This window comes from Neolamprologus brichardi, chromosome 12, assembly GCF_056152115.1.
Source record: "Neolamprologus brichardi isolate AB-2024 chromosome 12, ASM5615211v1, whole genome shotgun sequence".
NCBI lineage: Eukaryota > Metazoa > Chordata > Actinopteri > Cichliformes > Cichlidae > Neolamprologus > Neolamprologus brichardi.
In genome coordinates, this window is record NC_142115.1 from 30,523,209 (window position 1) to 30,550,449 (window position 27,241).

Below are 27,241 nucleotides of genomic sequence, written 5' to 3' on the forward strand. Positions count from 1 at the left end.
AAAAAGAGAGTGCCAGCTAACCAGAAAGAAATGAATTAGCCTAGTCGATTAAATTCTGTTTTGTTACATTGTATCAACCCACTGAGCACTTACACAATGTTACTCATGAGCTCTAATATGGCTGCTAGAGGCCAGCTAATTTAACCTCAAAGCCCATAGTAATAAAGAAAACATACAGTTTTGTTTATTCTCTCTAGTACAATAAAGCTTGTAAAATGTGTGTAAGATGCAACACACGCTTTATTTACAATGGCAAACAACTTACAATCATATTCTCCAGAGCACCTTTGGCTAGCCAGCAGTTAAGAAACACAGGGACGAATATGTCTCTTAATCGATGCCAGAAAATCTTAAAGAAGAAAAGAAAGAGACAGGGTGAAAATATACAGTATATTAGTAAAGCGATATTTAGTTAACATACCTCATATATAACATGACGTTACAATCCACAATACAAATAATAAAGAAATTTAAATGCATTAGGTAGTTTCTTATTAAATTCAAAATTGTACATATCTGATATTTGAAGATCTTGTTTTGTGGACAAGGCGAACTGCTTAAGTTACTCACTGTGATTATAAATGGCACTGTGTTGATCATTTCCAGTATGAAGGAAATCTGGAAGATCTGCTCCCAAATGTTTCCCTAGAAAGGAAATTAATGGGAACAATTTAATGAATCTGCTACAGGGGTCTGCCTTCGGTAGATGGAGAACATCAACATAAAACAACACCATGTAGGATAAACAACAACAACTTTCTGTGCTAACATCTAAAATCTTTGTTGAGAGGAGATGGTTCTTTGAAATTAACAATTTTAGTGTCAGTATCTGAATATAACACCTGACTTTGTGCTTAAAGCATTCAAATGTGCTTGTTTGTAGTTTTTGCCTGTTGTGCTTAGCTACTGTGCTTAAATGTAAGATACAAAGTTTAAAGTGAAGATAAAAAGGTTCTAATATATATATACCACTTAAATCTCATTTCATAATGAAGGGTTTACATAATCGACTGTATGATGCAGCCTCTGCTCATTTACACGTGTGTTACATAATGTCTCTGTGCACTATAATTACATTTGGTATTATATAGCAGTGAATGAGAACATAAGTAAAAATATATCTGCATATATTTTCACTGGCAAGGTATAATGTTCAAGAAGCAGAACACTATAAATTTACGCTTGTGTGAAATGATACACTGAGGAGGTGACACTGGAAACTAGACATGTAAAAAGCAGCAGTTTAAGATAAAAGTATCTGAAAACCATAATATTTTCAAAGGCTTCACCATCTGAGGACAAAATTTAACATTGGCATGTGTGACTCATAAAGTAAAAGCAGTAGGAACCCTGTTCAATGGAACTGAAGGAAAGAAGAAGATAAAGACTGCGTGTAATAAACCCGATTGCAAACATCTAAGGATCTCAACAGGAGTTGAAAGCAATGGTGCAACTTAGATTCAGAGTCAGGGAAAGCTGTGGGAGATGTTCAAATCCAAACTGATAGTGTGTTCATTCCTAAAATCTTAATTTCTAAATACATTAACAGATGAAAAAATAAAGAAAAAATATGGACAGCATGTGATGCTGCTCAATTCAATAAATATCTGAGAAGAGCTATTACAGCTAACTGAATGGTCTGTTATGAAGATATGTTTGTGTTGATTGTAAGATGTTTCAAATATTCTGTCTGCCATCAGATATTCTGTATTTCTATATACCGTGCATTTCACTAACACATATTTTTGATATTTTACTTGCAATGTGCACAATCCTCCTTTTGCATGCACAAGGACATCTGCATACTCAGATGTGTCACAGATTTGAGGAAACCTGAACCTAAACTCTTGACAGCTACAGCGAAGGGAACTGATTGTGTTCTGTGGCATTCGGCTGGTTCAGGGAGAGAAGATTAGCTGAAAAACCAGTACAATAAGTGATCATTGTTATCCTACGATAAAAAAAATGTTTTCCTGATGGGAGTGATCACTTTAAATGACCATATCATCACCACTCATAAGGTACCAGCGCTCACTTAATGGTTTGATCAATATGAAAATGAGCACTCAGCTGAGCCCCTGTGGGAGGTTTTAGGTGGATGTGCTTGATCGCACCCTCCAACATCATCAAAACACCACACAAGGGAATAACTTTGAGAAAAATGATATTTAAACCTTCTGGTAGAGTTCCAGCAACTTTAGTTTTAGCAAATCAATGCTAAGGTTGGCAAGGCTCGCAAATCAGACCTAAATACATTTGTGATGCATCTTTCTGTGACGTGTTTGTAGACAAAACACAAACGGCACTTTAAGCTCTGTAGAGCCTTTATCTCAACTTCTTTCTGAGACAGTGTGCTAGATATTTGAGTTTATAATTTGCAGCAAAGACTGCTGGTTCTGTGATGGGGATGTCTTTGGGGAATGTAAATGAGGCTGGAAAGTGAAAGCTGTTGGTTCGCAAGGCAGGAAACAAAGTGTTGGACTTAGATCAAGAAGCTGCATAAGGACAATAAGAATTAAAAAGATAAAATTTGTAGTGTGAGTCAGTCTCTTACCTTGTAGCTGAGATATGTGATAAGCATAGTCTCCAAAAAACTGATTAAGGCCACTGTCACCTGGAGCAAAAGGGAGAAAGATAAATGAACCCCGCAAATGCAGACTCTTCTCGGCCTTCAGCGGGGAACGTCCATACTCTGCAGTGTTTTTATCTAATAAATGGCTTGTGGTGTTTTTGGGCTGAATTATGCATTGAGACAGAGTTCATGGAATAGAATTTGATTTATGCACACAGAAACAGTATTATGCTCACCTGTATTGCCCACACAGACTCTCGTCTGTTCACCCAGAAAATGCGTTCCCTGTCACAAACAATGTGAAACTTTTACTCACACTTCACTGCATCTGCATTTATTATCAACCTTACTATTGTGCACCACTAATTTTACTACGAAGTGCCATGTTAACATGAACATACCATTTGATTTGTGGTGGCTCCGATGTATCATTCCAACCATTGCTTCGATTCATTGCACTGTATCACGGACAGGAGTAAGGAAAAGATAAAAACAGAGTAACAGTTTGAACGTCTGAATGGGTGGAAACACGTCTACTGGGAGTCAAACATCCACATAACTGCATAGGATGAGCAACTTTTTCACATTGTTCATATGAACATGCACACAACATGAGTAAAATTATATAATCACTACAAAATAAATAACTGTTGTGAAAGTAAAAAACTGAATATTTCACATATACTTACAGTGTTGAGAAAAAGCATTCACCCTTTCCCTGATTTCTTTGTTTTTTTCCCTGAAATTAGGAAGTGGCAAATACTTCATGGTACTGTATCCTTTATGCTTTATGCTCTCCTGACAACCTTCAGTGAAACCCTCGAGATGAAGAATCTTATTGGCCAGTCTGTTATAGTCCAGTACAGGCAGCACTAACCTAACATGTTTATCTGTGAGTCCCCAGAGGCAACTGCACACAGATGGGCCCTACCAGCCACTGAAATAAGGATCCTCTATGAGGAAACAGTGCTAAGCGCTAAGCCATCACGCTGCAGTTACTTACATTTACTGTTTTCTACACCTGGAAAACAAAAAAAATATTTTGGAAATTGTTTGGAATTGCTAGATTAAAATGCTGTAAATACACTTTTCCTAATGTGCAGACCTGTTAATAACAGGCTTTGGTTATGACAGCTGATGTTGGGCTCTGTGAAGCCAGATAACAGAGGGAGTGATGGACTAATAAATTAACATTACACATACATGGCTTTGTTTTTATCTCACTCACTTTATCTCAGCTTTAATGTTTTTTGTGCGGTAGAGTTTGAGTATCTGGAAGGACTGCTTTAACATTTACTTACCCTGTGATGACATGACTATCACCCTTTTTCTTCTTTTCTAGCTTTTATTTATCCTCCATTTTTGATTTTTAATAAAAAAGAATTACTATGTACAAGTGGAATAGGAACAGTGATTGAATAGGGAGAGGTAGAGTCTCACTCTCACCATGGGCTCCCATTTTTCTCCTTCAGATCTTCCAAGCTGACTCTTAATATGTAGAGGGCACAGGTGAGAATCTTCAGTGAGAAGTTGAACAAGCGGATCCTCAGGCCTGTGGAGCAACAACAACAAAAAAAAGCTGGAGCGTAAATTGAGTGACTTAAAGATGAGCTTGCTTACATCTTTTCACATTATTCACAGGCTCAGACTTAAAGCTCTGTGTTGACTTTTTCCCACTCTTTTTTTGTGTACACTTTGTCTGCAGTCTGAAGTTCAAACAGAGACTGCTGTTAACAACAAATCCAGCAAATTCTCTTCATCATAGTGAACTGCTACTGCTCGAATTGTGGTCGTTTGGGTGCATAAAATGCTTTTATCCCTGAACCATAACTAATACATTTCCATGCCTCTACAGCAGCCTGGCAGACCAGATTTCCCATGACGCACATCCTTCAAATCCTTCAAGAAGAACACAAAAATAACACTAGCCTTTTTGTATGCTAACAATGTGCAGAAGGATTACAAAGCAGCGATAATAATATTTATGAAATCACACGTTTTTTGTGGACATAAGTGTACCGATAAACTCACATACAACCTGCTACATACAACACTAAATAATACACATAAAAACTAAAGCCTGGCAGAAGATGACAGAAGCTTTTTTAAATGTAGCAGTGTCAGCTAGCCAGTCAGTCATCCAGCCAGCGAGTTAGCTAATCCCTAGTGACACGACCCCTTGCGATGAAGCCTGCATCAGTGTTAAAAAGGTTAGAAACAGGGCAGACAAACAAACAACAAATAGAGCAGAAGACCCCCGCAGCACCATGTGACATTTTCATTAAAACCTGCTGTTTTATGTCAAAGACTATGGCGGCCTAGTGACAACAACAAGCTGAGAGAAAGAAAGCAGAGCTAGCGTCACGGACCCGGTAACGACATGTCCAACTACATATGGGAGAGTTTCCATAGTGTACATTTTTACAACTACATGCAAATGAACAGCTTCCAGACACAGTGCACCAAACTGCTGAGTCATGCCAGTGTCTTTTTTAGAGACAATGTGGCATGTCCTAATGAGAAAAACACTGCAGCTCTGCCTCATCTCTCCACAAATGAGCCATATTCTTCTGTCCACGCTGGGTCACAGCTTGAACACTTAAAACCCCAACAGTGAGGCAGCTAATGTAATAATGAAAGCCCCAACTGAGACACAAAGTGGAAATGCACTTATTGTTCATTTGGCTCAGAAAGTATCTAGCAGTAGCAAGCCGCTTACCATTTTCACTCTAAAAGATAGCATCGTTTATGGTTACTTACTTGACCTTTGGTTTTTGATGAAGAAAAGCTTTAGCCTCTCCTTGAAGGTGTTTTCGTTCACATAGAACTCTACCTGAACCCTGTGGGGACAATGCAGAAAGGTCAAGCATAGAAGAAAACAGTAACAATATGGTGACATTTCCCAGAAGTCTTCATGTTTCGTACGTTTCATTTTATTGTGATTTTTCACTTCTTGTCAACAGAATTGAGTTTTTTTCCAGTAAACTCCAGCCAGCAGATCACATGCAAATCTATACAGACTTAGAATAAGCTGTATATTATTTTCACTAATTCTGTTACCCAGCATTTACTGTCTGCCATGTACAATAACAATATTGACCACAAGCACATTCACATCTAACTTGAAATTCAAACGTACAGCATCTGCAGTCATTAATGAAGATTTATGTAAATATACTGACACTCTCTCAACAGCGACTAGGAAACTTCTCCACATTCAGAGAAATACTTTGTTTTAAAGTATGTTTTAATTACTTTAGTGAGATATTTATTCAAATTGACTAATTTGTTCTGTGAAAAGGGCAAAATAGGACTGAATCATTTCTAATTGCTTAATATTTCTAAACATTTCATAAAATTTGTAATATTTATTTGCGACTTTTAAGAGTGCCAACACATTCAGCACTCTGAAACCTTGTTTACAATTTGAGAGACAATCAGTACCTCTGGGGTCTAGCCTTATTTCTTCACATAAATAAGAGAGAATACAAGTGGATAGCCCGCTTTATATACAGCACAAAAAGAAGCTTCCAATAATAATTGACAATTTTCTCCCTATTAAAAACTACAGCACTTTATCAATGCTTTTTAAGTGGTCACACCTACTATGACACATGCAAAACTGTTAAAGATTTGAGCAGACATAATGGACCAAACAATCACTTAAGCATGAATGATGACGTAGCTACAGAACTGCGGGTAGGTTAGACAATTGAAGGTAATGAGCCAGGCCTATTGCCCATTTCAGCAATATACAGAGCTTGTTGTCACTAAAGAACATGAAGGGAAAGTAATAATGGTCTTACAGTCACAGCAGGGACCCTTGCAGCTTTCCACCTTGTCTGACAAGATGAATACAGGGTGCGAAAAGACAAGGGAGGAGAGAAGCGAGCAAGCGGGCAATTACAGCAGCCTACTCCAAAGGGACTATGTGTGTGTAGATAAAGAGTGTAGGTAGGAGAAAGAACATGATATGAGCCATTTTCCAGCTAATCCCCTCTCTCTTCCTTCCGGCTGTATTGCCATAGAGACAGTTTTCAGTGCAGGAAATGTTCACTCACGTGTCTGTGTGGCATGCTTTCCTCGCAAGAGGAATTAGTTGGAGACAGACAGAGCCAAATACACACACCGACACACATGTAGAAGCCATCATCTCCAAATGCACATCCATACAGACTCCATCACACACAAATCTCACTCACTTGTATCGGTCGCCTAAGAAGCTGTATAAGAACTTATAAAGTTGAATGAAAGTTACTAGGGCCTTTTATTTACCCTGTTGCCTATAAGCACATGGACGAAATGTGAACAGAGCAAAACCTAAGCCAACCATGAATTGTTGTAAGGAAAATAAAATTTGTGGATTTACAGACTGATTACTTATTTAACTTAAATCTTGATTTAAGACACGACTAATGGAAAACACAAACTGAGTACATTAATACTTAACTGAACACTTTGGGAATTACTAATTTAACAGAAAAAAAAGCCCAGCAGCAAATCGAATACATTCTTTACAGAGAGTAGCTCCTTTACAAATGAAAAAGGCCACAAAGTTTTAATTCTATGTTACTTGATTATTTAAGTTTTATGTTTCTGGAAAATACTACAGACACAGCAATCGACCAGCCAGGGACTGGAAAATACCAAATTCCAGCAATCTTGGCTTTGGGTATTTCTGATTTTGAGCCGGCCTGCTTCATGCATGTACAACATGTGTCCTGTGGTGCATATAAATTGTCACGCATATTTACATCCACATTAAAAACACGTCTTTAGCATGGAACCTCCTCACTTGGAGGGAAGACAAACTTCACCAAAGAAAATCATGGAGGGACCATCATAAAAACTTCCTAACAATAAACCTAATCAGACACTTAAATCACCAAGGTAAAGATATCCAAAGATGGAGATGAGTGACAAGGGAGAAAAGGGTCGGCGTCATGTTATCCAGTGAATGTATAAATATACTGGAAAATGATGTAAGTAACTGTAATCTGGAACTCTGATGTGTTATATAAATCTGTTGCAGCTGCTTTTGTTTGGTAAGCTAAAACATGCCAGGTAAAGGTGGGTGTATAGATCAGATTTTCATCTAAGTATTTATACCTCTTTCTAGTAGCAGAGCATTTTCAGTTATTTAAGTAAGAGAAGAAACTGTAGTTTGGGGGGACATTATAAAGTATTTTGGATAGAAGAAAAGTCGATTTTGTATATGCTTTGCTACACAAAGTACACAACAAGAAATATGTCAACAACTAGGACTTCAATATGCCATTCAGACATGTCTTGCATATGGCTCTAGCTTTCCATTACTTTCTTAAGACCAATGGCTCTCAATTTCCATGTCATAAAGTTTCTGAGACTATATTTAAAAATAACTTAACCCAACATTCAATAGTCTCAAAACTGTGCATTTGTTCTATAATTTCAGTCATTTGAACCATATAAACAATATTTTACTGACAAAGATTCAGAATACAGTTCTAAGCTATGGTCCTATCACAACTGAAAAAGCAAAAAATACTGTTTCTGAATCACAGTTTTGCAAACATGTTTGGTGGTCAACACGTTCACAAAACGGAAACAAAGTGATCAAGTGATGGACATGAATAAGAAGCTATAAATTACTGAATTGCCTACAGTTGGATGTTTTTGTCTCTGTGCATTTTTTTGAAACTAGCCAGTCAAAATTATGGCCTTACAGCACTTCTCATCACACTTATTTCTGTCCACATAATACACAAGGATAAACATTTGCTGTCCTTACCTTTTATCGTGCTTATAAAACACTTCTGACCAAGGGTACAAAAAGGTCTTCTTACACATAAGGTGGCTGCCAGGAGCTGTAAACCAACAGCAATACCTTTCAAGTACATACTCTCTTTCCTTTGGCATCTCGAGTCTACAAACAACCACCACCAATGACTGTAGGGTAAGATGATTAGTAGTCTGTATATCCATGGAGTCACACAGTGTTCACAACAGACAATAACTTTAAGAAGATGCAGTCCCTTTGTTCGCACATAGGATAGATGCATCATATGACCTTGAGTCCTCAACTAACAACTCTTTACGGTATATAGAGCTTCAACACTAATATATATACATATATGTATAGTATTGAGGTGGCACACCAACACACAAACAAACACAAATACAAATGCTGTTTACCGTGACCGCTGCCTGTGACAGGATTACAATTTTATGAGCTCCTCGTGTGAAACACTGAACTACAACTGCTTTGTAGACCATGTAAATAAACATCAAACAGCTTGTTGACCTCGGGATAATCAGATGGGCAGAACAGATCTGTTCAAAGCCCCATGCTCATTCTAGATTAAAAAAAAGAAAAAGAACAAAAAACAAATTCGGTCTAACAGCCGCCAGATGCTCTGCGCCATATGGAATATGTGTGAGGGTTTTGCAGAATCAAGCACGGGCAAACACCACAACAAGACAATGGGGGTCATTATAGTCACTCAAGAAGGAGCCTACAACAGATATCAGTCCTAGGATGGTACTCAGATGCTGCATGCTCTGCATCTATTGCAGAGCCCAATCAACAGCAACCTTGCCTTGTATGTTTTAGTTTGCAGTCTGCCAGTTGCAACTAGTTGCACAGAAACAAATCTGTAACGCATCAGTTCAGTTATCCCTGACCAATCAGGTGGCCTTAGTGAAGCAACCCATTAATTAAAGGTTTCTGATGATAACCAGTCCACAGAATCACTATGCAGACCATTAATGATGCATCTTACCTGTAAACGGTGTTAAAAAAACAATCTTTCACATCACAGCCTTAATACAGTTTTAGATTTTCTGATGGCGGCTTTGTTCTGCTGCCCCTCTGACAAAGCAAAGAGTGGAAAATAGAAAATGTCCTATTCACCTCCCACTAAAGTGTTCCTGATATAAACGCTGCAAGGCTTCTAAAAATACTCCTCGAATAAAAAGCAGTGGCTTCTTTGTTATTCTCTACTTCTATCACTCTGAAGCATTCAAAACTTCCCAATTGTTGCAGGTACTTTTCCAAAGCCTTATTATAGTGCAAAGATTATGAATATGGACTTCAGCTCAGACGCGACTGTGTTAACTGTGAAGGCAGCTTATCAAATGGACACTGAATCCATAATCCTCAAGAAGGATGTGTAAGTGTTTGTGTCATAATCATCTGGAGGGGAAGCCTTCCTCGCTTACTTTAATAGGACCTGTGTGTTCAGTGGATAGACAAGGGAAACATGAAAGGGCAGGGATGGTGATTTCTGGTTGTCTATAGGATATGTACAACTTGTAAGCTGCTGCACATGAGCGTGGGTGGTGTGGACCACTGACGGAACCAGATTACACTGAATGGTTTTGTTCCTAATACTTATGAATGTATGAGCAAACATTAGTGCAGTGAAGCCTTAAATAGGCATCTGAAAGCTGCTTATTCAAAGCAACTGTCATATGTCTTTCAAGGTTTATTAAGGAGTCCTGACACAAATGTGCAGCTTTAAGATTGCTGCCTGTGCTGACTGTGCTGGTTTTGTAAAACCAAATTTATCCTCCTCTTGACTGAATATTTCAAGAGCATTGTAGCAATGTTGTTTGTCGAATAGTTTCATAAAACAAAAGCGACGTCACATAAAAGAGATGTTCCTTTGTCCGCAGAAAACAAAAAGGTACAAAATGTTGAGGTTTTTAACAGGGTACTTCTCAAGTGCTCCAAGTGCAGAAATAATTTAGATCTAGCCTCCATGTGTGAGTTTTGATAATCCTTTTCTATGAAAGAATCAGAATGTGCATAAACTCCAGATTTACAGAAGTAAGGAGTTTAAGGCTTAGCACTGTAAAAAGTGCAGAGACCTCAGTGCCTGGGTAAGACTTAAAAGCACAAGGTTGTCAGATTGGATAATGGCACTGGGGTGATGTTAAAGTCCACAAAAGGGTCTAATTCATAAAATAGTAAAAAAAAAAATAAGTTATTCATGAGTTGGATTTAAAAAAAAAAGAAATAATGTCAAAATACCCTAATGTCTTTTTGTAGAGGAAATACTAACTTCATGAATTTCCCTCCTTTGCGAGAATTGTATGAAAATGTTTCACAGGCAAATAAAAATACAGTTAAATATTGTTTTAATGTTTCATTAAATTGTAATCATTGAAGGAAATGGTTAAGTAACCACTGCACTGCGTCAGCTTCAATTTTATTTTATTTATATGGTGCCAAATCACAACAACAGTTGCCTCAATGTGCTTTATATTGTAAAGTAAGGACCCTACAATAATACAAAGGAAACAGAGAAAACAATAATCATCATATGACCACCTATGAGCAAGCACTTTGGTGACAGTGGGAAGGAGAAACTCCCTTTTAACAGGAAGAAATCTCCAACAGAACCAAGGTCAGATTAATAATAACAAATATGAAATGCAGAATGTATAAACAACATAGTGAAAAAGGTAATTAAAGAAAAAATACTAAATGCATCATGATAATCTCATAGCAACCTAGACCTATTGCAGCATAACAAAGGGAGGATTCAGGGTCACCGGATCCAACCCCAACTATATGCTTTATCAGAAAGGAACGTTTTAAGCCTAATCTTAAAACTAGAGATAGTGTCTGTCTCCTGAATCCAAACTAGAAGCTGGTTCCACAGAAGATGGGCCTGAAAACCGAAGGCTCTGCATCCCATTCTACTTTTAAATACTCTAGGAACGAGAAGTCTGTCTGAGAGTGAAGAGCCATAAAGGGGTGATATGGTACTAAAACGTCATTAACGCAAGATGAGGCCTGATTATTTACGACCTTGTATGTAAGGAGAAAGATTTTAAATTTAATTCTGGATTTAACAGGGAGCCAATGAAGAGAAGCATTACAGGAGAAATATGCTTTCTCTTTCTAATCCCTGTCAGTACTCTTGCTGCAGCATTTTGGATCAATCGAAAACTTTTCAGGTACAGGTAGAACATCCTCATAATAAGGAAGTACAGTAGTCCAGCCTAGAAGTAATACTAGTTTCTAGTTTCACTCTCAGACACAATGTTTCTAATTTTGGAGATATTGCGCTACATATTGATGATGCGCACTGAAGGACATATCCTAGTTAAAAATGACTTCAAGATTCCTCATGGTGTTGCCAGGGTAATGCAACTGCTGCACCATGGAAACAAGGTCAATCACCCCACAGTGAATACAGTTTAAAAGGCGTATCCTTTAACACCGTGTTAAAATGCACTGCCTTTAATTAAGCACTTTTTAGTTAACACATGCTGTATAGCTCAACACACCCACAATGTTCAACCCAACCTCCAACTGCATAGCCAACAAAGTAGCATTACACAGCAGTATGAAGTATTCTATCAGCAACCACAGCTGAAAGGTCTGCTGCTGACAAGTAATACCAGTGTTTCTTGAACACAAGCGTTTTCAATAAGAGCCAAAGGAAAATGAATAGTAATCAAATATTTTTTCTGTTAACTGTGGTTTCATTAAATTAAGTGTAGCATATACATTTGTTACACAGACAGTCAGAAAAAACAAATAAATGTACAGATAACCGTGTTATAAGTGTATGTGACATTACCATTCCCAGTTTACTGACAGGATGGTTAATCAAGAATAAAACCGCAGCCTTAAAGGTCAAATGACCTGTCATTTCTGACAAAGGAGGGAGGATCTTGACATTTCAGCTTCTTTTGCGGTGTGTCGGTAAAAGGTTGGAGCATTAATGTTGCTGAAGGATTAATAATGTTAAAGGACGTGTCACAAATTCAATGTTTGTTTGGCAGGTGTTTACATTTACAGGTTAGCCATAGCTGCTATTGCACATTATTCATATGTTGGACAAGACGAGACAACTGCTCCCATAAACACTACAAACTTCCTCTATTGCTCTACAAGTTCAATAAATAAACCATAATCTGACTATAAATTTGTTGTTGTTTATTCGAACTTTTAGATCTGAATAATTCAAACACCAATATATATATATACTGGAAAATCTTTTCCCCCCATTTATTCATCCATTTTCTTAACATCCACTTATCCAATTCATGGATGGAATCTATTCCAGCCATCAGGAGCAACATCAGGGGCAAAAACAACATTCACGCTCACATTCACACCTACAGCCCCACACAGAAAGAACCCAGCACTTCATTGCAACAGGACTAGCAATTGCAGCATAGACATGATGTGACTTGTACCAGTCAGTCACATCAATAATAAACACTGACAGGGGATGCAAATAACATTGATCATATCATTAAAATGTGTTGTTTTAATGTGAAACTGTAGAAAAGGTTTCGATGATGTTGTTGACTGGTATACATACATAATTAAAAGCAGAAGGTCTTTATAAGTCCAGCATTTACCACTTTGCACTTGTCATTTCGAGTCATAACTCTGACAGCTAAAGGAAAACCACCTACAGAAGAGAAGGAATTCTACAGATTCCATATTCAGGTTTTACCACGTTATTGATGATCCATCACCTACATCCACAACCCAAAATCTGAGTTATCACTGAAATGTCTCAATTTCCCAAAAGGTATTGCGGTAAAGAAAAAAAAAAAAAAAAAGACCATCCAACTCGGTCGGTCTAAAAGATGATAAACATTTCAATGATTTTCAACTCACCAACATGCACATTATATGGTAAGTAAGGCATGAATAATTTCCATGTTAGTGTTTTCAGCCCCCATTTCAACAATATTTAGCTCTTTGTTTTTCTAGGAATTCTGTCATATTTGCTCACACAGTTGCATGTTTCAAGCCCACAAATGGACATTGACAACACTGAAGTGGTGAAGACTGGCGTGCACATTCAGTTGAAAAACAAATACACCAGCATTTACTTTGTTGAAAGCTACCTTTCCAACATTTACAGTGGTATGATCAAATGTGGCAAACCTATAAATGGACCAAACATCTTTTCCACAACAACTGTTGAAAAGGTAGCCAAAGAATGACCTTTCTGCATCATCTACCAACTTTGCAACTTATCACAGTAATGGCATTATGTTTACACATGGTGTAGGCAAAATCCAGTGAAAAGTGCTTTATGTATATGCTTTGGTGCTCGCAGTCCAGTTATCACTGCAGACACAATCCATGCCATGCAAGCATGATGCTGCCAGAGACTTACTGGGCATTGGTTGAGTCCATACTGTACTCCTCCTGATACCTGGACGCAGCACACATGGACACAGATAGGTACAGGTTAGGAGAGAGTGGGGTCAAGAAAGCAGGAAAGGGAAGGAAAGGATGAAAAGCAAGAAAAGGATGCCACTGCAATGTAGTTTCATTACTTGCATCTTAGTTATAATGGGGCCAATTTCAAACTTCAGAGAGAATTTTAAATCAGTTGTGCAGCAAGAAAGGCTAAAGTGGAAAGTGACAATATGTTAGATAGGTAGAATTCTTTTAGGAATTTCACTAAGGCATATAAAATAAACAGCTTAACCAAATACTATATTTGAGTGGCTGTTTCTTACTGCAAGACCTTTCCACCAGGTTTCATTAAGTCACCATTAAACTTCACATGCAAGTAAATATAAACATTTACAGTGGATACTGGTTATATCTGAGGTTAACGTGACATAAAAAAGCATTAAGTTAACCATAAGAACAGATGGAACACTTAATGCAAACCACAGGGAGTCAGTGTACACATCCTCGGGGTCAGTCTCAAAGTTGCCATATTGAGATGACCGTGAAAAGAAGGAAGTATGTAACACTGAGGGAGGTGACAAACAGAGACATACCCAGATAATTTCACTCACTAACAAATGAACAGATCTGACGCGCAAAGGGTCACAGGTTAAATGCACAATTTGATTTGAAGCAGAAGAAGGAGTCTTACGTCGATTATTTTCTTACATTCTTCTTACTGAGGCTGAAAGTTGTAGTGTTTTATATAATATAGTGTGCATTTTTGTCTGACAACAAATCAAAACGTATGAGTTTTTAAATGGGATTTTTCTTTTATACTGTAATACATAACTTCACAGATTCAAAAATGTAAACAACATGAACACAGTAATTACACAGGTACAAATTTCATGGAAAAAATCTTGACTGGGGTCTTGTCTGAGTCAAAAGGCCATTCATGGGGTAGACTTTTATTACACAGATTTTTCTCATTTTAATACCAGTGATTCTTCTTTTGTACACTGCTTTCATTTGGTATATATTCAGAGTATCACTTTGGGATTAGGACACTACTTTCCTTTGTTTTAAAGTAAGAAAATATACCTTAGCTTTGTGTGAGAGAAAAATAAATGTGATGTTCTGTCTTCGTACTTATGAACTTGAGGTAAAAGTAAATATAGAAGAAATCACAGCACAGCCCTTTCCTTTAACTCTTGTAAACGGTATGTATACATACCATATGTATACTATATTCAGTCAGGTAACACCACATGTTCAGCTGCCCCCACTCCACCCTCAGGTATTCACTATGACCTATGGAAATATCCCAATAACCCCCAAAAACTCAAAAAAAAAATTGAATTTACTGTTAATCTAGTAAGTAAGCTGCTTCAGTGTCCGGAGTATATTTAAAAATATTCCATATCAATTTTGGGGAAAAGTGAATGGACAAAAATAGGTTGAATTGTCTTTGAAATCTCTACATGAACAAGGTCTTTATGTCAGTCAAACCTATAAAAAAAAACGAGATGGTGGAGGAATATGTGTTGAAAATAAAGACTCCAAAGCTGAGAGGTTTACGTTGAGAAGATTGTCATAACTCTATATGGACTAATGGACTGTCCATTCCACTCAGGAAATAGAGAGGTCACAAGGGAGGACTTTGCCATTTCAGTAATTAACCAAGCACGTTTTGCCATCTCAACAATGGCTCTCACTTCCAACACGCCAGTGAAAATGGGTTTCATTCTGAACATCCATGTTTTCATTTTTCTAATAACACTCCATTCTTTTTAGTCTTTACTTGGTAGCTGGTTTGTAACAAACTTTTAAAGTGCCCCTGTTATACTCATTTACAGGTTCAGAATTTTATTTTAAATGTTTACTAGAAAAAAAATCTATAAATGATTTCCATGTACACTCATTTATCTGCAACTTTCTTCTAATGGCTCAATATTCTGAAACCAAGCAATTCTTTCTTCAAGTAATCTAGAATGATGTTAAAAACATTTCTACAACCTTAAATGATTAATAACATCACATTTTCCACTTCTGAAAGACAGATTCAATTCAGTAAATTTCCAATAAATTCACTTTGAGAATTTAGCACACACAGAACTTTAAGATAAAAAAAAAAACTGCTGGACATTTTTGGGAAATTTCTGAACCATACGAAACACACTGAACCAGGTTTGCAATGCAACACTTACTAATTTTCTAACAGTTTTAATAGTATATTATCATTGCTTGTTACTACATTTCAGCAGTTTGAGATGTTAATTCAGAGTTAAACCAATAAGCAAATGATTAGTCGGCTTATATAAGAGATAATGTACATAAAAACAGGACCATCACTGCTCTGCTGTGATCCCGCTAGTGATTTGGTGGATATTTCACAGCACTTTACTGGTCAATAAAAATGCTATCTGGCTACTAAGAGCTTAAACAATTTAGAGGCTAAAATGAATGGAGACTAGCTTACAACAGATACCCTGGATGCAGTCTAATCTGTCCTGTTTTCAATTATAATTCAGAAGTTATTAGATTATGTCATTAACGTCATGCCTTAGTATACTTAAGATCAAATAATTACAGTAAAGAACAACTCGATTCTCACCCATTTGGAGCAGATTTGGAGCGAAGATGTGAGCGGAGGTACTGAGTTATGTGCAGCATGACCAGCACTTTCAAAGTATGTTTTCCAGTAACATTCAGCTGTGAGAGCTACAGAGATAATGTGGGAGGGCCTCATGCACTTATACTATATGACTGCAGAAATTACAAAGGCAAATGGGAAGTGTAGTTTTCAGTCTGGTAGCTTGCCATACTGTTCTCCACAAATCCCAGAAGCAACTCAAGAGACTCACACTGCAGCCTCTCCATTTCATACAGTAATCCTAGACTGAAGTTTAGATGGCAAAGATACTAAATGGTCAAAATGCCCTTAGTCGCACCTTCCCCAAGTCTACTCCTATTACCTTTACCTAATGTTATTCCCCTGCTCCCTCATCACATTTTCTGTCTGTATTCACAGAAAAAACTAACAGCAAAAGTATCATTCTGGTATATGATATATACTATTCTTCCACTTTAAATCTTGAAAACTGGAGTAACAAAATGAATGAAGGGGGGTTATATGCTTTGCAACAGTGTCAAATATTACTTAGCATAAGTTACTACTTAGAGCAGGTACAGTAAAGAATTATTACCTATAATATCTCTGCTGATGCAATAATAAACATCACAAAGACAAACCTTATAACATATTATAGATACTGTGGAATTTGTCCCTTTTATATCTTTGGGATTATCGGGTCCAATCAAACAGCAGTTTTGTGGCCGTATTGAGTTTTCTACTTAATCCTACTATAAAAGCTACTTTCGGCTACTCCCCTGCCAGACGGGGTCAGCACAGCAGCTAGCTCAGCATTTTTGATTTAGCCTGGTTGTCCTCCCTGACAAAACAGCAATGGTGATTTGTTTGTTCGACTGTAACTGAACCAGCGACCTTCTACTTGCCCAGCATTTTTGCACAAATTTAATAATTTAAAGTGAACTTTGATGCTTTAATACTGAAGAGGTAATATTAAGTGTACAAGGATACAAGTACACAAGTAGTTTGCTAACTTTGCTAAAAAAGCAGAAGCACTCTGGACTGACAGACGTGAGCTTTGTGGAAGGCTCTGCGTTGCTGAAATGTCTACGCTGCACATCAGTCACTCTGCCTTTTATCAAGTTCCTACGCGGCTGACCTAAAAAATTCAAATCATCCTTTGCAATATCCTGGTCCATTCTTAGTGAGAATATACAGTGCATAATAGTACCTCAGCAAGGCAGACCAAATGCTCAATTTGCAAACACATTTTTCACTGCGAGGACAAAGTGGAGGCGAAGATGGACGAAGCCAAAATAAATCTGCATGTGTTTATCAGTTCTGACCACATCCTGCGTTTAAAAGATGATCCTTCTCTCTCTGTTACTGAAAATCCTCCAAGACTTAATTAGTCTCTCACTGCCTGCAATATTAAGATGTCAATAACGTCCAGAGAATCGATATAAACAAACATAGAGGTGTTGTAAATTATGCCAAAATAGATGGATTCCCTTGCTATTTGATGGACCGTGCTATACGATGGACCAGAATATTGATTCTTTTACTCTCTCCACATCCTTTCATTCCTGAGCCAGCTGGACAGAAATCTCCCGCAGGACAGAAATCCCTGCTGACCACATTTCACAACCCAGAAAGCTCTCAGATTACAGACATCACCCTGCAAGCAACTGGGATAAATTAATACACTTTTTTTTGATCTCTGCAAAAATCTGGTCATGCAATGATTGGATGAAAATGAAGGCCAACTTTTATTAATTTATGTCCTTAATTAAGATATAAGCCCTTGTCAACAAAACTCGCTACCTTGTAAACAAAGGAGATGGACCGCGCTCAGGGCAACTGGCCAATTAATGCATTAGGTTTTACAGCCAACCCGTTCGTAGATAGTGTACTAGACAACCCTTTAAACAGTCTTGGATGGCAATAAAGCAATAGTCAATATTGTTCAGTGTCTCTAAACCTATTCTTACAGTGTTCAGCTGCCAACCGACTTACTGGCTTCTGTTAGGTTTTAATTGCTCTCACGGATCTGAACTGTCACTTTGACTATATCCACCTACAGTACACCAGTAACTTCAAAAGCTTCATCTCCTCCGTCAGTGTCAAAATCACACATCATAATTTTGGCTAATTATTCACTGTCTTTGCCAGTATCATCATCATCACAAGTACTGATGTGTCATCTCTGAATAATGTTTTCATTAGTGTATATTTCTCCTAATTTTTTTGGTAGCACTGATGACTGAGCTCACCTATTTGCATATATGGGACTTTAAACCTCTGTCTTCATCGTCTTGATAACAGCTGTAATTGCAATTATTAGTAGACATGTTTTGTTATCTGCTCTACTGTCATGTTCACCACACTGAACATCCATTTGAACATAACGGTTAGGATTTGACAGCTAATAATGCTTGACAGAAAACACTCTTCTCTCTCATGTACAAGGTCAAAAACTATGCTTTCTACCATTTAACTAAACTTCAAATTCAGCAGTTGAGTACAGTCAAGTGTGTGTCATTTGTACTGTTTTTCATATTTAGGCAGTTGAATTATAAACTATAGCAGGCTATATATATTTTACATTTTTATCCTTGTTAGGTTTACAATAACTTTTTGCTATTACATATGTGACAACCCTCCCACCATCATGAAAGTCCTGGCTTGCTATTATTCATAGTTTGCTGACATGGGAGGCCTATCAGCTAATGCAGCTCACCTGTGTTTTCCAAGCTATAAAACATGGCCCAGGTGAACTGCCTAGTCTCATTTTTCCACTCCACCTGGCACCAGCCCATTTGTGATGTTGTTACCATGGTTTCTTTATGTTTAATAAATGATATTTTATTAAAGTAAACCACTTGTATGGACTCACCTACAGTGCCTTGAGCCACTTCCTAGCATTGAAAAAAGGAAGACCGAAGACAAAAATCAATATGAATCACTCGGTTTGTTCCTGTGATGTTGTGAGAGCTTTACTTTGCAAGGTAAAGTTCTTGAGAAACCAGTTTGGACTATATGAATAATTGGAACTGAACTGAATCAATAGATGGCTCCCAATTAGTGATAGCTCAAGCCTCAACTCTGATTTACGTCCACCTGAATTCTCAGGGCTTCAGACATCTCTGCCAAGTCTGTAACAAACTCTGACATCCTTCCAGATCTGTCATCCAAAATCCAGTAGCTAAAGTTGAGGCGTTTGCCCCGGGGAGGCAGCTTTGGAGAGGTGTGTGTATTCTGCCTGTGGTTTTAGCTGAGAAAGTGAAGGGTGGATTCTGTGGTAAAAACTGAATGTTTCTAATCTATCCTCGATACTTAATTAAAGGTTTTTGTTTTGTTTTTTATTAAAGTTTCTAATAAACAATGTAGCCAATTATTTTAGGATTATGAAAAGAGACAAAAGGTTATGATTTTTTGATCCAAATGTGCTGCATTTGACATTCTTCCTGTAATCACGTTGTTTAGCCATTTCCCATGCCACTCTGTTGCTTTTGTAGCCTCAATATGGATATTAAAATCACAACCAACAGCAAATGATCCATCATTCAGAACAGATTAAATCCCAGCAGATCTGATCAAACATGCCGATAAATATCAGTATTTCACATAAAAAGTGACAAGAAAAATATGTGCTATAAATATTGAGAGACAGAGCACACTGCACCACCAGCATACTGGCTGTGCAGTAGTTTCTGAAGCACAGCCAAATAAGCACACTCTGTTTTCAGTCAACCCAACCTCATAACCTGCAGATAACAGTGCAAATATTAGCTTGAACAGCAGCATTTCTGCAGCTCTCAAGTTCTTTTGTCTCTGAAAGAAAAAAAAATGCATCCCTCAGTTGTTACAGGACATCACACCACATCTAATTTGTCTATCAAATTGTAGCAGAGTAAAAGCAGATTTTATGGACTGGTGCCAGCACACTGTGAAATAACATGTAGTATTTTTATATAGGGAGGGGGTATGTGAGGAGATCTCCTGTGGTTTGCATTTTTATTTCATCTATCAATCTAATATATATGCATTAATAATATTTAAAAAAAACTTAGCTCATGCAACCTGCAAAAGACTACTTCTACCCCATGCAAACTCTCAGATTCATAAAATTGTAATGGGAATGCAGCATCCACTGAATTATGTAATCCCATACACTGCAGTCATTAAATGAATCCCATTGATGCCTGGAGCAAAATGACTCACGACAGAAATGTTTGCGATCATTCAGCCATCTGTCGTGAAAGTGACTCAAAGAGTCGTACTGGTTGCCTTAATGTTTAATCCCAATGGGAAAATATAGTCTGTAGGACCCGATGCGTAACTACCGTAGTTCCCACACTACGCTGTAAATTTGTGGGAAATATCAGTTTACAGGCGGTCAGCTTTAATGGTAATGAAATATTGATTACGACTACTGTTAATTACCAGCCAAGTTATTAGGAAGACTTGATCGCTGGCAACACCGTATTACCGCGAGGATGCTGCGTGTGTGCATCCGAGCTGCATTTAGAAACATGCGCCTTTGGTGCGGATCTGCGGCAGCTACCTTTGGTCGACATCGCTCCCCAAAGAGCCGATGGTCCGGTGGAGAGGGTTGGAGGGATTGACCCAGGTGGGCTCTGGTGTTTTCTGCACATCGGTCTTGACGTCTGGGTCGATCTCCGAGGGAGAGGGCGTCAGCTTTGCGCCTGCCATGCTTCCCGAGTGTTACCTCCAGCAGAGAACGGCCAATGTTTTTTTCCTCCTGGTGTTAAAATGGGCTCAGTTAGCGACCAACACCGCCGGAAAACCGCATCCCGGTCTCACTGGTGGTGCACGAAGGAGGACGAAGACTGTCTCTCTCCCTGTCGCATCACGGGGTCCTCAGACACACTGAGGGAAGCATGAACTTGTCTCCTGGTAATCGAATCTACCTCCATCCCTGATGGAGATAAGAGGTCCCCGTGCGCGTCTGTGAGATCCTCACGTCGTCACGGTGTAGCGTCAAGAGCTCGACCAACCCAACGGGCTTCCCAGCATGTTACATAACCAAGATGCTCAAATTTAATGACCGCCGATTACTTTTGATCAAGCCAACGTGCCCGTCATTCTTCTTCAGTCCCGTCCCGCAGTAAATCGTCCAGTCAGCTAAAACGAGCTTTAGATTTAGATGCGCCTACACCTTATTGAAACCGTTTTAATGATTAAAAACAGTGCTGAAAATAAATCAAGCTGTCCTCATCTCAACTTCACTGGAAGCTCTAGAAGTGCTATCCTTTTCAGTAGCTGCAGACACGAGTAACGAAAAACCACATACAAATGAGCAGGTGGATAGGCAAACACTTCAGGCATGATCGTGCTGGTTTGCATGGGAACACGGGACACCTGGAGTTGACATGATATTAGTGTGAGAGTGTGCAGGTGATGAAAAAGAAACCACCAGAGTTTAAAGTTGTAAATGATAAATAAAAGATAAAAGTCATTTTTTAGAGAAAAATATTAATTAAAAAGTGTTTTTAAGAAGCCTGAACTCAACATGTAAACATGAATTTAACACCGAATTACATGTCCTTTGGGTTTTTGTCAAGTCTTGTAATGGAAGGAGGGCTCTAGTCTCGGTTAGTTAGAGATAAAGGACCCATAATGTACATATCATTGGTTAAAGTCATTAAAAGGGAAACCAACGTTGCAGCCACTGATCATTTTGTATGTAAACTGCTTAACACATACTGAACCAGGGATTAAAGATGTGAAGGTATTCTGCAATAGTGTACCTCTTTTGATTTATCTGCTAAATAACCTTATCCCGAATTTCCATACCACACCATACCAATTTTACTTGTAAAACACTTCTTAAACAACCACAGCCGATACAAAGCGATGTATACAAAAACTAACTTCATTGGTAGTCACCTCAAAAGTGGCCTTTAGACTAAAACAGGACAGGTAAAAACAGATAAGTAGCCTTGCAAATATATTTAAACTCTGTACAATATGGATGTTGTCATCAAAAACCCAAGTCTGATTGCCAGATTTTTCACATTTTATTTATAATTCAAATTTATGTCATCTAATAAAAACTGTCTTGCTCACTGAAAAGATTCTTTAGGCATTAATCTAGAACAGTTACTCAAAACCGGTTACATTCCTCATCTTCTGTTCATGATTACAAGCTCACAGACCTATTGTTGGTTATGTGTTTACAGTGTGGTTTATTCCTAATTTAGCCAAAGCAGCCATACATGCTGAACTCCCATTGGTAATGCATTTACAAAACACATTACACACTCCATTTGTGATGCAGATGCTGATCTCAGTTCAACCTGCAGGAAACATTTTAAATGATCTGCTTAAAGTACCCTGGGGATTAGAGAGGCTGGCTTGTGGATGGATTGAACGGTTACGTCTTCAGTTTTAGTGGGAAAAGGACAAAGAGATCTAAGTGTGAACTACCTTAACAATCCCATCTGTAACTATAGTATAAAGTCAGTTTGGATTTAAGTACAAATTAAACCAACCTTTTACAACAGCCTGAAGGTAGGATTGATCGCTGGATTAGTTTATGTTCTTTTTCATATTGCACTGTTCTAAAAACATGCTGATTAAACTCTATTTTGAAGGCTGCAGTTTATGGTAGTCTTATACTATATTGCATTTTACCAAGCTTTAGTGGGAAACAGGGTCAATAAAATTCGAGGAACACTTGTTGATATTACCCAGTACCTTTTAACAGGCTCGTGTTCTCTAAAAATCAATGTGTGCATACTCGTAAAATCATAGGCAATAACGCCGTCTCTGTGTACTAAAGTCATTTATTTATCTCTGTATAAATATTTGTCAAGCAGCGTGGTGCTGCATTTCAAACTGCAAACTGATAAATGAATCATGTTGTATCATGTGACACATACTCTCGCCAAGACTGTGTTTGTGATCCAAAGTGCTGGAAAGGTAATAGCTGACCATAAGGAAACAGTCCGAAGCATAAAAAGACAGTTAATGGAACGAGAAAAGCAACAATGTATGTGGCATAAAACCAGACAGTGGATTGTAAATGAGTTCACGAGTAGCAGGAAGAAATGTACAGATTTGAGCACAGAGACACTTAGTGGCGAAATAGAGGATTGCAGACAGTGTAGCTGATCCCACAGCAGCAGCAGCAGCAGCAGCAGCAGAGAGAGAGAGAGAGAGAGAGAGAGAACAGATATCAGGCAGCGCTTTCATGTATTTTACAGTATATCTAACCACACAGATGGCAGTATAGTCCTGAGTTTTATCTCATGTGAGGCTGCAGTAACGAACATCTTTGAACGAGCTGTTCAACCCTTGCAGTTACTTCTGGTATGTCCCAGGTGCTGGTGAAGCCCAGACCCAACTCAGGGTTACAAACGAGATTTAATGAAGCACAAAAGAAGTCCAGAAAAGCAAATCTAAAATATACAAATGCAAGAGTAAGCTACGAACTTAATGCAGCGTGATTAGTCGAACGAGTGCCATTGTTCACACTGGATATTTGCATTAATTACATTAGTGGGTAGCACAATGCAGGGATATAACAAACGTGTTCAGAGAGGAGTGAAGCCTGCTGGTTGGCTATAGCTGGCACAGCCTTCCACTTAGAAATGCTTGGCAGAAGAACTAAACACAATTATGCAAGACGAGTAACTTCCAGCTGTGAAGATGAAAGGAAAAAGACATTTTTAAAAAAAGAGAAACAGGGTTTTGGGGGCAGAGCTGATGTATGCAACATCATGCTGCGCCGTAGTGCTACTGCTGTCACTGTCGAGCTGTATAGCTGGATGCACAAAAGCAATTAATTTATTGGTTTAGAAAAGGACAATCATATAGTGGGATTTTTTTTTAAAAGCAGTCACCTGACAGCAACATTTATTTGCACTTAATGTTTTGAAAGTGGTAAAAGCTTGTTAGACTGAACCAAAGCTGCTGGTGGGCCTAATAAGTCTCCCTTTAAATCTCCGTGATCACTGGGGTCGCCTCAGCATCGTGCTTCGTGCTGCAGATGAGAGTTGAGAGCTGTGATAATGCTTCCTCTGTCAAAACATATTAAGGCAGTGAGCTAGCACTGCTGTGGGTGAGCTGTCTCCCTGTGCTCAGTATAGCCAAAGAGGAGGAAGAAGTCTAGCCAATTCCACTGGCAGGCTTACACACAAGAGTGTACACATGCATCTCAGCACTGCAAACAGGGATCCTACTGCTTGCTAACTGCAAACTTGCCAGAGGCTGTTTGGTGCGGAAAAGGTTCAACAACCATTTAATCAGTCATAAACTTTATGTTCTCTTCCAAAAATGAAGATGACTGTGGAACTTTACTTGAATAGAATGAGTATGCCAGAGCGCTTGATTCATCCATAATAGTAATAATTAGAAGAAACATGCCATCAACTCTTCAAAATGTCAGTTGAGCTGTTAAGTTATTTATGAACAGAGAAAACTCGCTAAAGTATTAAGAAACACTACTTCAGCTTGTTACACCACAACCATCTCGGTAAACTCCTGAATATTTTTCCCCTGACGCAAATAAGTTTGAAGCCTTTTCTGGCACTTTCGTTGAGCCACATTAATGGCAAACAAGTCGACAGTTTCATGAATAAAACAGCTGCTCCCAGCATGACGCTGTACCAAAAATGAGTGGCGCTGTTCTCTTCATTTGCCTTACATGAAAGCATCCACTGTATACTCCAGTTAGTTTACATAGATACTCGTTTACTAAATGAACAGCTGAATCGTGTAATAATTCAAAAACATACCTGCAATTTTCATTTCACTTACAACACTTACAACTACTGTTCAGTCTATATAGTACTGATCACTCAGTGTAAACAACCTGAAGGAACATACAAGCATAAAGAACTTTAATGATGCATTTAAATTAACACATAGTTTGCACAGTTTGAATAAGAAAATCTGTTAAAACAATAAGGTGCACCAGAACTACCACAGAACTTATATGTCAACAGTTTACTAACGCAGTGTTACGCCCCACTTAAAAACGAAGTGCTGACTGGGGTGAGGGGTAACACAAAGTGAAAGAGAAAACATGAACTACTGGAGAATAGATGGCATTAAACATGATTTATTGCCCAAAACTACTGCAGTAAAAATAAACACAGGGAAGCTCTTTTCTTCAGGGTCTGCGTAACACGCAGCACATGTCTGCTCATGAGCAAGCAATGCTGCTACATTAACACTCATGTACAAGACAGGAAAGTGAATCCAGGACAGACTGAATATAAAGGAACAGAGAAAATTGCTATAGTGCTATGATGTGAGGTGCTGTAGACAGTAGATGAAAAAGTCATCGGGTGATTGGCAGGCAGATGAATTACTTGAAAGGGCTGCCACTGGGCTCTTTCCTAAAATACTGCTGCACATTCATGATCAGTGAACCACAGCAGCTTTATTGATTATAAAACATTTACCTGATTGCCTTTAGGCAGGAGAACCAGATAATCACAGCAGCACACATGAAATCACCCTACAACACAGCTATACAACAGCAACTTAAGATAGATTTATAAGTGATAATTAGTGTTAAAGCTTATTATACTCAAGGCAAAAAGCAGTTCCTGTAACATTTAACAAACGCTTTCAAATTCTAAGCCAGTTTTAGTATTTAGGTTTTGCTAGACCCTTTGAACTAGTGGGTAGAAAAGTGGTTGGCCATTGCTAAATAATCCACTATGTGGCGCTGTACTTGCATCCTCAATACCGGAGCTCCCTGGTCTATGTTTACAAGCTCAACCAAGTACTTCCATCATTGCTTCTGTTTATTAAAGCCTGACAAGCCAAGTCCACTGATGCTAATTAAGTTGGCAAGACAAAGCACGAGAGCTAAATGGCAAATGCACCAGAGATTTCAAGGCTCAAAGATGCAGTGGCACAGAAGAGAAACAAATTCTGAGGGGGTAAATGAAATCTTAATTCTTCTCAAGCACCACCTTCAATAAATCTCCCTTTGCAGTCTTTCTCTAATTGCACGTCCCACTTGAGCTATACCTCTGAGACTATGCACTCAGACACTGTGATGTTCCAAATGATTTCACATAAAGACTAATAAAACCTTTTATGAGAGCTGCATGCTCATTCCTTTCTGCTTAAGCAGGTCGTGTCATTTTCACTAATACCTCCACTGCGCTGATGGGAAATAAATCTGGCTAGAAATCGTCGAAACAGAGCTCCCTACAAATTGGGCTTGTTAGCAATGCAACGCTTCGACAGACTCATTTCCACCATTTTCGCTCACTGGCTGAACAAATCCTTAGAGAAACTTGTCTCAAAATAGACAGAAATGGGACAACATGCTTGGGTCCTCCACTTCATTGTGACAATAACAACAACTCTTAAACTCACAGCATGTCAAGAAAAACACAGCCACTCCGCAGCTAATGAGAACAAGTCTGCCGTCCTTAAGTGTCGCCTACCCACTCTGCGCTGATGGCGATGACTAATGCCACCTATGGTCTTAATTTCAAGCTCTGTTTGCTAAGCGGAAATGCACATGTCACACACATTTTGAAGCACATCAGACTTTTAAGTGAGATGACGTCTGGAAGTCATCAGGTCGTAATTGGCGATGCAAAATGTCTCATGGTATTCAAGTTGCCGTTTCTCTTTTATCATTACTTACTAATAATTTGGACAGCATGGAAACTAGGGACACAAACAGGCGATAGCTTAATTACAATGCTTGCCACAGCAAATGAAACGACAGCTGTCATTTGTTGCTATCAACAAAAATTTGGAAAATGCTGCTATATGTAACTGCTTATTAGCTACATATAATCATATAAACAAATTAAAAACTAGTGGAGGAAATGAGACTTCATATACACTGTTTTTACAAAGATATAGCAGTTCGAGTCGGGTCACTGTAGTGATAAACACTTTGTGGTGGCAGAAACCAGTGAGTACCCCT

The 27,241-nt window shown here is 38.3% G+C and overlaps 1 protein-coding gene across 16 annotated transcripts in view; it reads right to left on the minus strand.

The window, feature by feature from the left end:
• kcnt1b (potassium sodium-activated channel subfamily T member 1b) overlaps positions 1 to 27,241 on the minus strand; it is a 73,577-nt gene that overhangs the window by 33,691 nt on the left and 12,645 nt on the right. For 10 of the 16 annotated variants that reach the window (XR_015719863.1, XM_087849330.1, XM_006803841.3 and 7 more), the window contains 8 exons: positions 13,711 to 13,749; positions 5,333 to 5,412; positions 4,019 to 4,124; positions 2,974 to 3,030; positions 2,809 to 2,857; positions 2,555 to 2,614; positions 571 to 645; positions 266 to 349 (listed from right to left, as the gene is read on the minus strand). Coding sequence is in view for 15 of the 16 variants with exons in the window: in XM_087849330.1 (XP_087705456.1) it covers positions 266 to 349; positions 571 to 645; positions 2,555 to 2,614; positions 2,809 to 2,857; positions 2,974 to 3,030; positions 4,019 to 4,124; positions 5,333 to 5,412; positions 13,711 to 13,749 (550 nt within the window). In the remaining variant the exon portion in view is untranslated. Of the gene's footprint in view, positions 1 to 265; positions 350 to 570; positions 646 to 2,554; positions 2,615 to 2,808; positions 2,858 to 2,973; positions 3,031 to 4,018; positions 4,125 to 5,332; positions 5,413 to 13,710; positions 13,750 to 20,875; positions 21,452 to 27,241 lie in introns of those variants that run through there. The other 6 variants (XM_087849339.1, XM_087849332.1, XM_006803844.3 and 3 more) reach the window with 3 other exon arrangements.